The 17,025-nt window shown below is 37.9% G+C and overlaps 1 protein-coding gene across 1 annotated transcript; it reads right to left on the bottom strand.

The window, feature by feature from the left end:
- Positions 1–2,685: 2,685 nt before the first annotated feature.
- LOC136248428 (uncharacterized) lies at positions 2,686–3,156 on the bottom strand. The gene has a single exon (XM_066040210.1). The coding sequence runs from the start codon at positions 3,154–3,156 to the stop codon at positions 2,686–2,688; it is 471 nt and encodes a 156-aa protein (XP_065896282.1).
- Positions 3,157–17,025: the final 13,869 nt, after the last annotated feature.

The following is a 17,025-nucleotide window of genomic DNA, read 5'->3' on the forward strand; positions in this document are numbered from 1 at the left end:
TATGTACAAGTAGTCAGTCCTTGTATAGTCAGTTGTTAACACAACTATTATCTTGTTTTGACATCTGGGTGTAAAATTATGCTTCTTCACCTACCTATATTTCTGGTCAGGTACAAATTGCTTAAACTCACAGGAAGTTTTGATCATTACTAAAAATGTTTTGAGGAAGGAAGTAAACATATTATTCAAAGAAGCAAGGATGCATAAATTATGACTTATAATAACAATTACTGTCTTTGTGAAATTTTATTTTTAGTAAGTGCTGTTGTGTGCATTATAAATATGTATAGCCGGCATGATATCTCGTCAATGACTGAGCAAGATTCAAGAGCACAACACAATTAGACAGCATTTGTAGTATTGTAGCTATGCTTTACAGTGAATTGAATGACCTTAACTGACAAAATTTCTTAGTTCACTGACTGCTTATAGCTTACAAACATTTTGGGATAATTTGTGTTTAAAGGAAATGCATGCTTGGGCTTGATTTTCACAATGGATATAATATTTAAACTATATAGTTTCTATTTGGCAGGAAATCTTTAACATGAAAGTACATACTATAGTATGCATGTACATAGCTATTTTTAAAAACACAGGCCTGGGATGCATGTACAGCTACTGCAGGTTCAAGAGGAGGCTTATGTATTTACATTTGCCTCTCTGTTTAGTCAACTTTACTGTAAAAAATGGAACTCAAGTGTACTTTGCACACAAAAACAGTGTCATGGGGCACACTTTTTGTGTGCTGGCAATACACTTCATTTTTTTAGAGTGTTGACACATTCTTGTCTGAAGTTGCCACAGTGCATGTTCCAGAAAGTACGTAGTATGTTTATCAAAAAAATATAAAGGTCAAAAAAATAAATTTGCCAAGTGTTGTATGACATCATATCTAACTACATTGAGATCATAATTTCTAAGAACTATATGAGGTAGTAGGAAGACAATTTGATTGGCTAGAAATAATATTCAGTGAGTATAAAAGTGCTGGTATTAACAGTAGTAAGACAAGTTGTTAACTGTTGATATAGTGACCTGATAAGTGATGGATGGTGTTTATTACTTGGCAGTAATACTAGTTACTAGTAGTATACTAGTTATAACACAAGCTGATAGTTTTTATAGTGGTAGTCTTGTTGCTGTACCAGGAAAGTCTTGTAGAGAAATTTACCAGCTAAACCCATCAACACGTGGTAAATCTGGCTACTATGCAATACAGCCAGATTCAACAGAGGTAATAACAGTATACTGTGACATGGAGCTAGAATGTGGAGGAGAGAAAGGATGGATGAGGATAGCAAATGTTGATGCTTCTACTGGTAGCTGTCCTAATGGATGGAACATGATCAGGAGTCCAGTTAAAGTTTGTAGAGCTACCAACAATATAGCTGGATGTTATTCTGCTAATTTTACTACTTATGGTGTACCATACAACAGAGTTTGTGGGATGGCAATAGGTTACCAGAAGGGAACTACTGATGGATTTGCCGCTTTATTCCACAAGTCAAAGTCTATTAATGGTCCTTATCTAGATGGTGTCTCTATAACTTATGATACTCCGAGGAAGCACATTTGGTCTTATGCAATGGGTCACAGTGATAAGACTGATCAGCTATCAGCATACCCTGTTAATTGTCCATGTTCCCAGTTTCCAGGTCGATCACCACCATCTTTTGTTGGTGATCACTACTACTGTGAGTCTGGTACACTAGAAAATGATGGTAATGGTAGTGGAACATTTTTCACCAGTGACCCTGTGTGGGACGGAGATGGCTGCTCTAGTGAAAACAGCTGTTGCTCTAACCCTGGCCTACCATGGTTCTATCGCCAGGTACCACTGACCACTAGCAAGGATATTGAAGCTAGAATTTGTCGAGATGAGAATCTTGGCAATGAAGACATTCTGGTTGGAAAAATGCAACTCTATGTGCAGTAGTTTGGATTCAGTTCTGAATTAACCTTATTGACTGTATGTAGCTATGTGCATATGTCTTGATAGTTATTGTTTATAAGATGTCTTTGTTGAGTTTACAACTTGATTAAATAAGCTACTGCAGATGGTTATTGGCATGCTCATGTATATATACAGATCATAAACAGAGGTCAGTGCCTTTAAAGGCACACTGCATGCATGAATACACCATCTTATGAAACAGCTGAGCACGAGATGCATTATCTGATCATGATGTATATATATATATATATATATATATATATATATAATATGTATGACTTCATATTAATGAGTACATTATAATTGGGGGGAAGGGAGGAAGGAAATAAAGTCATTATTATCAATTAAAGTGCATTCTAATCTTATCCTTAAATCATCTACGAGCTGCAATCAACAATCTTTGATGGTAAATTGTTCTAGAGCTTGATTGTAGAAGGGTAGAAGCAAGATTTGTAAGGATCTACATAGACTGCTGGTTGTGTGTATTTAAGATGGTTCCCCCTTGAAGGTCTTGATGGCTGACAAATGTAAACAGATGGTAACAATTTCATTAACAATTTCATGAATAATTTTGTAAAACATTATCAAATGAACTTCCTTGAGTGCTGGACCACTGCAATTTTGACAACATGAATAGCTACTACTACTACTAATTTTCATTAAATTTCACATGTACACACAAAAGTACAGTAATTAATATGATATATCAGGAATACAGCCTAGGATAATCATATATTCAGTCCTCGAAGGATAGATGTTGTTCCCAGTATAACGGCCATCTGCAAGGAGGCAAAAAGTTTGTCTTCGTATGCTGGGATCTTCTTCAAATAATTCTTTGAGGCCATCCCCGTAACTCCAAAAACAATAGGTATTACTTGCACAGGTTGGTGATATATTTGTCTCATCTGTTGGACAAGTGGCTGATATTTAGTGATCTTCTCTTCTTCCTTCATAAGAATGTTCATGTCCGCTGGGCATGAGATTTCCAATAATAGTATACCAGTAGTGCCCTCCTTTAAGAACACCACTATATCTGGACGGTTACTCCCAACTGTTGTTAATGTTTGAATGCTAAAATCCCATAAGGTCTTAGCTTGCTCATTCTCCACCACTGGCAAGGGCTCATGAGAATGCCAACTTGCAGCAGCAGGCAAACCAAAGACAGAGCACAGATGCCAGTGGAGAGCCTGTGCTACCATATTATGCCTATTCAGATAACTAGAAGGAGCCAGCACTGGGCAACCATGCAGCCAGCAAGTGCTTCATGATTGGAACACAATCTACACATGAGGGTAGGGACATTTAACTTGTAGGGACATTTAACTACTACTACTACTACTACTACTACTACTACTACTACTACTACTACTACTACTACTACTACTACTACTACTACTACTACTACTACTACTACTACTACTACTACTACTACTACTACTACTACTACTACTACTACTACTACTACTACTACTACTACTACTACTACTACTACTACTACTACTACTACTACTACTACTACTACTACTACTACTACTACTACTACTACTACTACTACTACTACTACTACTACTACTACTACTACTACTACTACTACTACTACTACTACTACTACTACTACTACTACTACTACTACTACTACTACTACTACTACTACTACTACTACTACTACTACTACTACTACTACTACTACTACTACTACTACTACTACTACTACTACTACTACTACTACTACTACTACTACTACTACTACTACTACTACTACTACTACTACTACTACTACTACTACTACTACTACTACTACTACTACTACTACTACTACTACTACTACTACTACTACTACTACTACTACTACTACTACTACTACTACTACTACTACTACTACTACTACTACTACTACTACTACTACTACTACTACAAGGGAAAGAGGGTGAGTGTAGAGTTGGCTTTCTTACAAATAATATTAATATGTATATTAAATGACAGCTTAATTAGAATCTATTGTGACACCTAAATACTTTGCTGTGTTGACTGATGCCAGAAGAAGGCTATGCAAAGTGTAACTTGTAATCGATGGCCTCCTTTTCAAAGTTACTCTAAGAATCATACACTTGTTGATGTTCAATAACATTTTCCATTTGTTCTTCTATTCTTCAAGCTTTGGTAAATCATTCTGTAAAATAGCTGCATCAGCAGAGGAGTCTATTTGTCTATATAAAATGCAATCTTCTGCATAGTATGTCAGAATGTGCACTAACAGACACATACAAAAGTATAGCAGAGCAAATAAAGTGGTCAGCTACTGCTACCATGAAATCTAGTAGCCCAGCACTGGGACACCTGTCACGTGTTACAAGTCATTGCAGGCCATGCAATCCTGTACTAGCAACTTGCATGTTGCTAAGTACTATTCGTATGTCTTCAAAAGTGAAGGTGTGTATAAAGTATGTAGTTTTGCGTTATGTTTGTATGAAGGTATACATCAGTTGCATTTTGCTGAGTTTCTTTAGGTACTCATTAAAAACTGTGAGGTGTTTTGGGCCATGGGTTAGTAATACACGTACCAACTTGTGCCACAACTAACATACTACAGTAACTATCTATTGCCAAGTACCATCACTTGTCAGGTCTGTGTGTAACGTGCGTAATCTATTGCATGTACTTACATCCAATGAAAAATTAATGTCAGTCAGGCCATAGTATATGTTCTATAATGTGAGGTAGCTATAGTTTGTTTTATCTTAACAGCTTCTTAGTACTGAATATTAATATTAATAGAATTGTCTCTTTTGCCAGCTATTCTTTTGACCTTAATCAATAAATAATGTCGATATGGCTAATTCTAGACTGCTTTTACAACTTTGGATGCAAAAATGTTAAGTTACCTGAAGGAAAGCAAATAGAAGTATATAACCACAGTGCATGCCCTCCAATTGTGACTGAATTTGTATAATCCATGCGTGTAGGCATGCCCAAACTCAGTGTTTGGATGGTCATTCAACGTGTATTTTAGTGGAGTAACTGGATGACTGGCTACTCGATACCATCTGGATCAATTGATCTTGGTGTGTGATTGCTGAATAACTGAAATGTTATCTCATGCACAAAGAAAGTATTATAATATACATGCTAAATATTCAATTCCCTTCTTCAAATCATTTTACACGTTTCTTTTGAGAATGGAAATGAAATTCTTGTGAGTAAATATGTTGTTTGTTTTTATAAATGTATGACCACAGTAGAATCATTTAGTCATCATGCAATAAGTTAAATTAATCTACCTTCACCCACTTATGGTCAGGTATAAAAACAATCAGCATATAATCACAGGAAGTTATTCACTTCCTTCCTCAAAACATTTTGGAATTATACTATTTCTTAGAAAAGACAAGAAAGCAACTGAAATAAGTCCACCCTAGCTTCATGGCCAATTTTTGTACATGTCCTATCCATTCTTGCGAAAAGAAACTAGTTTGATTATTTTCAGCCATATGCTTAACTCAGGCCTAAGCATGCATGGCCTCTAAACAACACAGTCAAGTATCCCAAAATTTTTGATGGTAATTCAAACTCTAGTGGACTAACTAAGTGACTGATTTAACTGATGTGATTCATTGTACCATGCATGCATGCACTGGCTGAAAACACAGCACATGCAATAACACATAATACTGGCCAATGCACCTTTGGTTACATGTAGTCGTTATTTATAAGATCAAGCAGTGTCTATTGCTATGCCAAAATGTATGCACTTAAAAACTAAACTTGTCTGTGTGGGTGGTCATTGAAACTGAAATGTCATTTATGGCAGCTAGTATAGCTTCCTAAAAATTTAGTTACTCCAGTCACATTCTCAAACACTTTCAAATATCACTTTTAATACTGTTAAAAATTCAGTGCTCACACAAGTTTACTGTATAGCTAATGCATACAGCTACTGAGATACTCTAATAAGGATTTGGGAATTGTGATGATCACTATGGACTGAGACAGATCATTACAAATTAGTTATACCAAGTCATTGGTTTTGATCTGACATACTTTTAAAACTGGTAGCTAATACTTTAGATAAGGTATATCATACAATTTATTTTCAGATGATGTATTCCTCAGGAAACCAAAATGATACTGCTATTAGAAAGAGTCCAATGGAGATGCACCAAATATCATACAGTACGATAGTAACTGTATAGTAGGGACCACAAAGGAGTAGGCGTGGTCCACAAAATAATATCACCAAAAAATCCCCTTAACAATAATGAGGCAGTATTGGTTAGGTAAAACTAAGCCCAAACAAGCTTTCAGATCGACCCAAAATGCTTTCAACAAGTTGCTACGGAATTTTAAAAATAATTTATTTAATGAAATTTTCTAGTGACTAACTGACTGATGCCTTCAGACAAGCGTATAATGGCTAAGGTTATGGGCTTGATTTTTTCACTTTTCAACGTCACTTCGGCCCGACAGGTGCCTTTTGGCATATTGCAGTATGTACAATGCATTCTTCATGGACTTACCAATGTCCTCCTTTGTGTCCCATTCATCTCTGCTGACAGCGAAGTGTCAATTTAGTGATAGCACGTGATGGCTTCCCTTCATAACGGAAATCGTCCGTATTTGTCTTAGTGGCTATTTTGATAACAGAGGTGCTTTTCAAACAGTTCTTTATTCGTACTGCTGTGTAACGGGTTGAACATAGCCGACAACGAAGCATAATGGATACTTAACTTTTCAGATGATAATTGATATAACCAGGTAGTGGCACCATTTCTTTTGGTATGCGTGGATTGCAGAGGTGTTTTTCGAACAGTTCTTGATTCAAAATGCTGCGTAACGGGTTGAACAAAGCTGACAACGAAAGCGTAATGGATACTTTACTTTTCAGACGATAATTGGGGCGGGCGGTGCCATTTCAGATGCGGTATATGTGGGTTCACCAGTCATAATAATTATTTACAAAAAAGTTAACAAAAAAGTACACAGAAAAATTTGGAATTTTCAACTAGAGTAGGGGCCATAGCACACCAATAAAAAGTACTGAAACAAGTTGGAGTAGTGCACGATATTAAATCACAGTAAAACAATAAGAAGTGTTAGCTATATCCCTACTGTGCATTTCCATTATGGTATCATGAGCACAGTAGGGATATAACACTTCTTATTGTTTTACTGTGATTTAATATCATGCACTACTCCAGCTTGTTTCAGTACTTTTTACTGATGCGCTATGGCCCCTACTCTAGTTGAAAATTCCAAATTTCTATGTGTACTTGTACATATTAAATGACTATACATCTTCTTGAATTTCTGATAGTGACTACTAGCTAGCTACATACATTGATGTTTATGAATTAAATGGCCTTTTTTGAATCTTTAAAGCAGAGCCACGCTGACATTACCAAGTACAATTTTTGTTGGCATCTCTGATGTCACATTTACTTTAACAGACTTCCATGTTTGTGGAATGTGGATCTTCCACCCTCACTTTGATATTGTCTATTGTTAGTGCATGCAGTTTGAATCCTGGGGTTGGAGAGATTTCTTTCTTTCTTTGGCCTATTTTCTGCCTTATTAGCCATGTTGAGCTGGTAGCTATATATAATGTCAAAGTTCCCACACAATTATAGACTCAAAGGCTGCATCATAGGTCAGTGCTGGTCACTGTGATATCAATGCTTTGAGAGATAAACTTTTCAACATTTTTATAGTACTGACCCATGCATGTCAGACACCTACACCTCCCCTATGATACAATATGGGTGCTACTGTGCTAGCAACTAGGCCATACCAATCTCTCTGTACGTTTCAGTTGTAGATGCAGCAAAGAAAAAACAAGTTGAAACTGTGCTACATAGCTAATTCTAAAAACCTGGTACCCAGTTCCCTTGAATTAATCAACTCTTCATTACTTCACAGAACACAGCGCTAAGTAGAGCTATTGCCTCACCATTAATAATTAGTAATGTGTTCTATGTAGGTGGCCAGAGTGGATGAGTGGCTGCAGGATTACACTGCCCTCTGTGCTGTTAAAGATAGCGCCAACTTAGTAAGGAAAGAAGTGATTGTAGTATTCCATTAATTTAGGCCACTCCAAATGAGAGTGTAGTTTCCTGCCCTCCACCCGCATTGCATGTGATTATTGTCATTATTTTTCCAAAACCACTTCCTGTGCTGCTTTCTGGAAACTTTTCATGGAGCCTTTTATTTTGCATTGCTAAACAGCACAATGAAACCTAAAAATGAACAGTTATGGTGGTTGCTGGCTTGCAAAGAAGCCATTTTCATGACCTTGAAATCCTCTCAAGATTGAGATATTCTAATAGAGCAGTCATGTCTTTAATAAGCCTCCTGCTTGCACTGAATAACGAAAACATCAGGACGGGAAACTACAGTCTTATTTGGAGTGGCCTCTTGTTGATACACACTATAGCTTGTTCTCAGACCACCAAGCCAGTCATTGAAGCCTTAGCAACCAACATTCAGTTGTGGTGTCTCCAGAATTAGTGCTCAAGTCCACAAGAGCCAATCGTTTGGTAAAGGTGTGATCAAGGCCAGTACTAGCCTGTTGTCCACATCAAAGAGTATGGATGATGGAAATACCACATCAAAGAGTATGGATGATGGAAATACCACATCAAAGAGTATGGATGATGGAAATACCACGGTAACAATACCTTCAATCCTTCATTAATAGCATTAATGACAGTGCCCTGACTCCCTTGCTCACTTCACTTTCAACATCTGGTAGGCCATACTAATGGCCTGATTGACTTTAGCTGGTCCTCGGAGTGCACGGCGCTAGAGTTGCACTGAGTTGGTGGGATCGGTTATGCCATAGATAATGTACCTACTGACATTGTCAGTAGGTATATTTATATCTATGGTCATGCCAACCAATTGACACACAATGTGACAAGGAGAGACGATGGTGGTACGTGACGCACTTGGGAAGCAGCTCAGATTCTATCTGTTCGTTTCGCTACTAAAATCATAGATAACATAGTACAAGATTATCTATGCTAAAATATTAGAGTACGAGTGCATCGGTAAGCATTAATTGGAGTTACACGTGAGCAGGAATATAGCAGGAAGTATGATTCCTGCTCAGAGCTTATACTCAGCTCAGTGCAGTCCAACACTTAGTGGATAACAATGTCGACAAAGTCAGAGGTAGTGTGTAACTTGTTGTTAGCTAACTTATATTGTGTATCTACGTGTGCGCCTTTAGGAATAAATTGTTCAAAAAGAGCGGAGTGAAGATGCCGATTAGTGTAAAAGCAGGCACCACCATTGCAGCGATGTGTATAAGGTAACAGCTGTGTTCCGTATTATGTGTGCTGTAAGACTAGTGTGGTTCACTCGGTATTGATGCACAGGAAAAGTTGCTTTTAAATTTATAAGATTCCACAGCAAACATTGTCACGCATATAGTGCAATATGACAGGTTCATGATTAGTGGGGAACTGGAGGCCTAGTGACAAGCTACATTAGGCCACTCCAAATAAATTCTCTGTTTCCCGTCCACCGCCCGCATCTAGTTACTGTCAGTTCTAAATATTCCATTATTCTGTATTCTTCCATTATTTTCCGGTTATTGTTGCATACTGACAGGCTCACTTGAAACCATGTCAGCTCACGTGTCAGCAGTGCTATCAAGTCGGCACAAACTTCATGTTTGTGCTATTTTTGCAACTTAAAAAGGAAGGAACAAGCTTAAGCATGCTTTTATGCAGTTTATTAATGGTCGTACCAGGAAAATAATGGCTTGAAAGCTGCCAATCTTGTAATGAAATAATGGAAATGGACCGCCCGCCCGCATGCAAATATTCTTGAGTCCAGGACGGGAAACAGAGAATTTATTTGGAGTAGCCTAATACTCACGATAAACAAACAAAAAAAAGCATCCACAATACGCATGCACGAGACATATAGTTGTCAAATTACACAAATACAACTAAATGTCAGTTCAGTCTTAGCCCACTCTGTCATTCATGCAAGGGTTTTACTGGCCACTGCTTGGAAGATATTCCAGAACATTCCATAGGTAGCTGGCGAATCTCTTAAGAATTGTTGTTCACTGGCTGGTTACTGCCTGCTCTTGTTTCAACACTTCTAAATGGCTAAAGTTTGTAACATGCCAATTGGTGTGACCATTAGCAGTTCGAATACTGGCTGGTCTTGTAAGACCACATCCCCATTGTAAGTCCTTCAAGATAGCTAATCGCCACTTTATCATGGATGATTACCACATCACTAATCTTTATGGTCTCTTTGTCAGATATACTGTTCTCTCAATGATGTGATATGTTCTTTTTTCCGTTGTGTCCAAAAATCAAGGCATGGGCTATGGGTTTCTTACTGGAGTGTGGTGTAGCCATCACTATCATGGTAGTCTTTGTCAATGATTTTGTCATCCATAGCTGTACAGTATTATCATCCTTCCTTAGAGGAGATGAGATGGTGTTAAGGGTGTGGGTTCATTCAAGTCTGTATTAATATAAGTTAACTGTCGGTTGTTAAGATGAGCTTTGATGTACAATCAGCATCTGTATGTAAGCTAGACTGGGTGACAAATGTCCAACCAAACGTCTTCTTCATGACACTCTTTGCTAAGCCAATAAGATGTGCTATACCAAGGGACGCAGTAGGAAATAAACGTCTACTCCACATTAGTGTTACACCGATAATTGGATTAGTGTCAAATCGGAACCGATATTGGGCATTTTCGGGGGGTAGCCAGCACCCACGCAAAAACCCAACATGGTGTACAAGAGTCCCAATATTTAAGTATTTCAAAATATTTCTGTATTTAAAATATATTTGTAAATACAATGTAATTCTAATTTCAATTTTTATTGTGATGCCTTGAGTTTTTGCTAAGGAACACCTGAGAGAGTAGCTGACAGGGATCAGAGGGACTTCAGAAGAGACACAGGTGTAATTTGCACTGTCAATTTGAAACGTATAGAGTGGCGACTGTAATTGAACTCATGAATGGATGAAAACTAGAATAACCTATTTTTTACTTGGTTCTGGATTTGGGATCTCTAAATATTTAATGGATTTCTAATTGGATTTCTCAGATAGCGTACAAGAGTAGACATTGGCTACACCTCGGGCATTTTGGTATTGATTGATATCGGTTATTTAGGTATTCTGATACTGATTAATAGCCTCTCGCCATCATCATAGCTATCATCATAAATGCTATGCTAGCAAAACTTGGTGTATAGCAGGCTGGAGTTAGTGTTGAGCATTATTCTAGCATAAAATGTGCAAGATTTGTTAAACATTGAGCAACTTGTTTGCATGAAAAAGATCAAAATGCTCTAGTAGAACAGTCACTGCACAATAAATCCTAATAGAGCAGTCACACATAGCTAACTTGAGGATGCATTACTATTTTATTATGTTGTGCAATAATGCATATTGATTCTCAGATTTTGTAATTCTTCAATTATGTTGCTATGCGCTGCTAAGGAAGCACTTGTTAAACGAACCGCTTTTAACAACATTACGTACAGAAGTATCTTCTAAACTGTTTCATGGTTTGACTACAGTGTTTTTTCCTGCAAATTCTCTTGATAAAGCCTCAAAGCTGTTCTTATTTTTGTTTGCGTACACCCCCTTTCCAACTTGAAGGGATGGAAAAGGGGTGTACGCAAACGCTATTCCTGGTAGTCTGAGGCCTGCACTGTTGTTTCTTAATTGTTAGAAAATGGTATGTTAGCAATGCTTTGAAGTTTGATTAAAATAGAAGTTTCTTATTAACGAAGAGACTCCACCACAAGTCTCTTAGTACTAAGAGACTCATGGCTTATCCACGACATTTAATTAGTTATCCACACCAAGAATTTATTGTTAACCGCTGAAATATTGTCAACAAAACAATAGCACAACCAAACCAGCATGCTCTTTACCACCCTATTCCGGTGCCAGATGGTTAACTGGAGTGCCAAGGCAGGTATTGGTGTCTTACTTTCCTAGAAAATGGCTACGTTGCTGTGCGGAATGCCAAAATAAGCTAGCGTCATTACTGTACAGTAATTTTGCTAGCTGTCTTTCTCCACTTTCACTTCGTTTAGCTACATGAGGCACGGTGATGTCAATCCATTGATTCTCCCTTGTGGTATAGACTTCTTGAATAGTTGTAAGGATGCTCCAGCGTCTAGTCAAGCATCTGGTAGCTACACCAATCACGATACAACCTTACAGCTGCTACTGTCACTAATTTTTCACAGATTTCTCTTATTCAAACTGATGCAATTCTTATTGATAGCAGTGTGCATCACCGATAAAAGTGCCATTTCAGCGACTAAGCCTTGAGAGGAAAGTTAATTAGCTTTCCCATGGCAACCTTGTGTGTAACTCAGTCACTAGCGATGGCTTGAGGCATAGCTGTCCTTTTCACTGCTGGCAGACCATTTTCTAAAACGGCGAGACACTCCAAACTAGCACTTTCGAAGTATAAACATCCTCGGAATCGATGTTAGAATGATGCAATAAAAACCTTGGCTCCACCTCAGTTTTCATTGCGTCATTCTAGCACTACCTCTTCAGACATTTATACTTCAAAGATGCTAGTTTGGAGTGTCTTATTATAACTTAAATGCCTGTAAAGCCCGGAGGGAAGGTAATTCACTAAATCTGAGGAGAGTTGCCACACTTGTATTTCAGACTGCCGAAAAGAAACCACCTCAGAACAAAGTTTACCTGTTAATAAGACTTCATTTCGCTTTACTTCTTACGTAAAAGTTGCTTTTACTTTTTCACGATTTTGCTCGCGTGGGTGTATACGGACAAACATAGATACACACACACACACACACACACACACGCATACACACACATTTATGAAAACAATTTCAGTAAACTAGGCGCACCTGGTTAAAAACTATCTACAGATTTTATTCTGTTGCTGTAAAAGGAATAAACAAGCAGCCGGGTGGTAATTGACACTACACAACAACTTGTGTTCAGTATCACAACCAGGCAGGTTGTAACAGCAATGTTATTGTATGAAATAAAGCGCTTCGTCTCGAACAAGATAATCATACCCTCTACCATCATGTATTGGCTTTGTTATGATGTTAGACAGCCCAGGGGGCATTCTAAGCTAGCTCACCTGGCTTACAATTGTCATACAAGGACAGATATACTAAGACTGCCACTTTAATGGCACATGTGATCCAAAACAATGATGTGATTTATTTATGATTGTATCATCTGTTCAGTGCAAAAGACAATCTGGGAATTTCTATTTCTCACTCTTATAATCATGATTTAACTACAAATACCTTGTCATTCATATAGCCGGTAAATGCTGTAATCACTGACAACGTATTCAAGGCTCTGTAAAAAAATACAAAACCTTTTCCAAAAAATGAAAATTATCACATAAATTCTCTCAACAGATAACCTGGTAGTTTGAATATTTATAGTGGTGCTTGTAACTATTGATTGTGGATTTCAGTTTACCAGTATTTTATCAAGTATAGCAGCTATTGGAAGTAAGCATAGCCTGATTTTGAACTTTGTGGTATACATTAGTGCAATGAGCCTTATCCAAAATTACGTCACAACAATACAAATGGCCGCTGTAGCGTTGGGACTCTTGTAAAATTTATATAGGAAAAAAAATTTTGAACAGCAATCTCGGCCAAGAAGGAAGATGTCAAGCTCTAACCAGCAAGTGTGGTTATAAATTAGCTGAGAATAGGAATCTAGCAAATCAGCCAAAAATATACTTGTATGTACTTATTTTAATGTCTTATAGCCATACCTGGTATATGCTCTGAGATATTGCAGTTCAAAAATTTTCTCCCCATAGTTGCCCATACAAATTTTACAAAAAGTCCTCCCACTACAGCAGTGATTTTTATGTCTGTGACGTAATTTTGGATAAGGCTCATTGTGGATCGACGAAATTTTAATAAGCTAAAACCCACAATCAGTAGCCACAAGCACCACTATGATAAACAAGGTGAAATGTGTGCATTCAGTCAGTTAGCAGAAAATTCTATATTTGTGACCCAGTCTGGGAAAACCAGTATTATCGCCTATTTAAAAGTATTGAGAAATGTGGTTTAAGTATTTAGTGTGTTGTAACTTGCTAATGGTTGAAGATATGTGTACCAAGTTTTCACATGTTTTATACCAATTCCTTACCTTTCAGAGTGTCCATTGTGCAAGTAGCCAACAGCTAAGTTTCCCACCATTTTAGATAGTTTTTAAACCAAGGTTGACTGTTTAAACTGAGGTTGACTGTATCAGGTGAGCTCCAAAAGGGAAACCCAGAAGGAGGGCAAGAGACTGTTTATAAACTTGAAAAGGAAGACGTAGGGATGAATTAGGCCTACCCATTCAGGTCTCGAAACTGGCTAAAATGAAAGCACATTTACAGCGCAAGTCTTTATTCAATACCACGGTGCTGTACAGCCACATACAGCCAACCCCAGGCTGGCCAGAGCTCCATTAGGGCGCCAGACCGCTTGTTTGGATCGCCACTGTGGTTGGGAAAAGCAGGAAAAAGCAGACTACTCAATTCTAGATGATTTTGGTAATGAAATTTGATAGTTTATTCATGTAGCTTTGTGTTCATGGTGAAAAATCAAATCTGCTGACAAGACTGGTTTTCTCAGAACCAGTCACATTTTTTGGAAAATGTTTTGTAAAATTTTTACAGAGCCTTAATTAGTAGTTATACAATGGGCATGAGTGTTCTGTCTGATATAAACGCATAAGCATGAGGGCTGTTAGGCCCAAAGGCGAGTGTGTTTATATAGGCAGAGCATGAGTGCATGTTGTATAACTGTTATGCACCACTCACTGGGGAGAGTCTCACAGGACAGCTGCACTTCTTATAAAGGCAAGGTTTCTAACATTGATTATGGGTGACCAAGCCAAACATGCGGTGACGTTCCCTCTACAGTACCGCAGCCACCTGAGATATTGCATTTGGCCAAAGCTAGTATGCTATGGGCTAAAGCACTAACAGCGTTCACTGTTTGGCTCTCAATCATCATGTAGTGCTCAGCATACATGGCCCGTGATTCTCTCAAGAGAAGAAAAGCAGCTGGACGATTTACGTAAACAAAGCCTAAGTACTGAACAACTACTAGTCTAATTCTTACTCTCTACACTGGCTAAACTTGAATCTAGTGGCAAGACAAAAACTGGTTACCACAAGTGAACATAATGGTGAGGATTGTTTAGAATATAATAGTTTTATTGTCTCATTGTTGAGGATGGACTACGGTTTAATCTAGGCTCAGACTAGTAAGGTATATAAGTATGTTTATATATATGTAGACTAGAATTGTGGCCACTGCATTGCTTTTTTTAAATCGCCATTGGCTGTTTGTTTGACAGAGACATTTGGTGACATTATGGCCCCACAATCAACTTTTACATGTTGGGCTATAAATGAATTCAAGTGAACTGTAAGGCGTCTTTCCACCTCTTAGGTGAAGTGTCATGGTGGTCTCGGCTGCCAGTGCTTGTGCAATGCTGCACAAAACTGCAGCCATCAGTCTGCGACCTGGCCATATAAGCCTGTTTTATTTAAACAGTTAAACTACATAACAGGTCATCTACCTATTGCTAGTAGACACTGAGTCAATAGAAACTGCTATGGCTAACCTTAATACCATAGCCACCTTTGATGAGAATCAACTTTGTAAGGATATCAAGGACTTCATGCTCACAGCAGAAAGTCTTGCCAAAAATTTTTATAGATGCCTTCTATTATGGAGGATGTACTCTACTTTGTTGAGATTACTGAGTTTGTTTATATACATGTACATTATACAACTGATTGTGGGTTTTAGTTATTAGATTAATGCCCTCCTAAAATCACTGCAATAAACATAGTAAGATTGGTAAAATGCTTTGTGAGAAGATCCATTTAACAAGTTACAATAGGTTTAGGCCTGCAAATTAATATTGATTTAATCAGTTTTCAACTGATTTTTACGATGGCCAATTAATTATCATTGTCACTACACACTTGGCAATTAATTCACGGATCACATGATCTACACATGTGAGCTACTCAGGCTTTGTTATTAAACTTTCTACGGTTTCTCGACAGTTTTTAATAATGGCAAGTGGTGGTATTGAGTTGAACACTCCTCCAGGAAAGGTAGCACCAGCGTGGACTTACTTTGGATACAAAGTAGATGCTATGACTGGCAAGGTAAAAATCTAGTGCTGGTACAAAGCTGATGTGTACACTTTGTATAACAGAAATATTGATCTGTGGTGGTACAACAAACCTGTGGAACCATCTGCGAGCAATGCACCCAGTCAAATACAATAAAATATTGAGTCATGAGCCAAGCGGAGTGGGGCAGCCAAGTGTCACTATGGGTCGTTTCATAGATAAAGTACACGGAGGGTCATGGACTGTTCAAAAACAGCCTCATAACTCAGCCAGAGCTAAGAAGCTAACAGAATCTGTCGCAGAATTTATTGTTGGAGACCTGAGGCCAGTGAGCACTGTTGATGGTGATGGGTTTCTAAACCTAATGGAGATAGCAGAACCACAATATGTTGTTCCATGTCACTGTACCATGGATGCTGTGATTGAAAAGATGTATTGTAGAACCAAACAGAGTGTTTACCAAGAACTGGATGGTGTGTCCTATCTTGGAATGACGATAGACATGTGGACATCTCGATCTGATGATGGCTACATTTCTATGACTGACCACTTTATTGATAACCAATTGTGATGCATCACAGAAATCTTGTCTCGTGTAATTTTCCTGGCAGGTATACAGCTGCTAATATTGCCAATGTTTTAAAGGAGTGCTCTAAAGAATGGAATATAGACATCAATGAAAAGAAAGTACATGGTTGTTGTTAAAACAGACAATGCCCAGAATGTTAGGAATGCTATGATTGACTGTTTGTTGTTGCCAGAAATTCCTTGTGCTGGATACAGTTTAAACCTAGCTGTACAGGATGGCTTGGATGTTCAAGAGGTGCACACAGCTTTAGCTCGGGCAAAGAAAATAGTTACACATTTCTACAAGTCAAGGCTTGATTGTGAGGCTTTAAAGAGCAAG

This window comes from Dysidea avara, chromosome 3 (genome assembly GCF_963678975.1).
Source record: "Dysidea avara chromosome 3, odDysAvar1.4, whole genome shotgun sequence".
Taxonomy (NCBI): domain Eukaryota; kingdom Metazoa; phylum Porifera; class Demospongiae; order Dictyoceratida; family Dysideidae; genus Dysidea; species Dysidea avara.

Coding starts and splice junctions, on each gene's coding strand:
- LOC136248428 (XM_066040210.1), bottom strand. CDS start 3,156: ATGGTAGCACAGGCTCTCCACTGGCATCTGTGCTCTGTCTTTGGTTTG.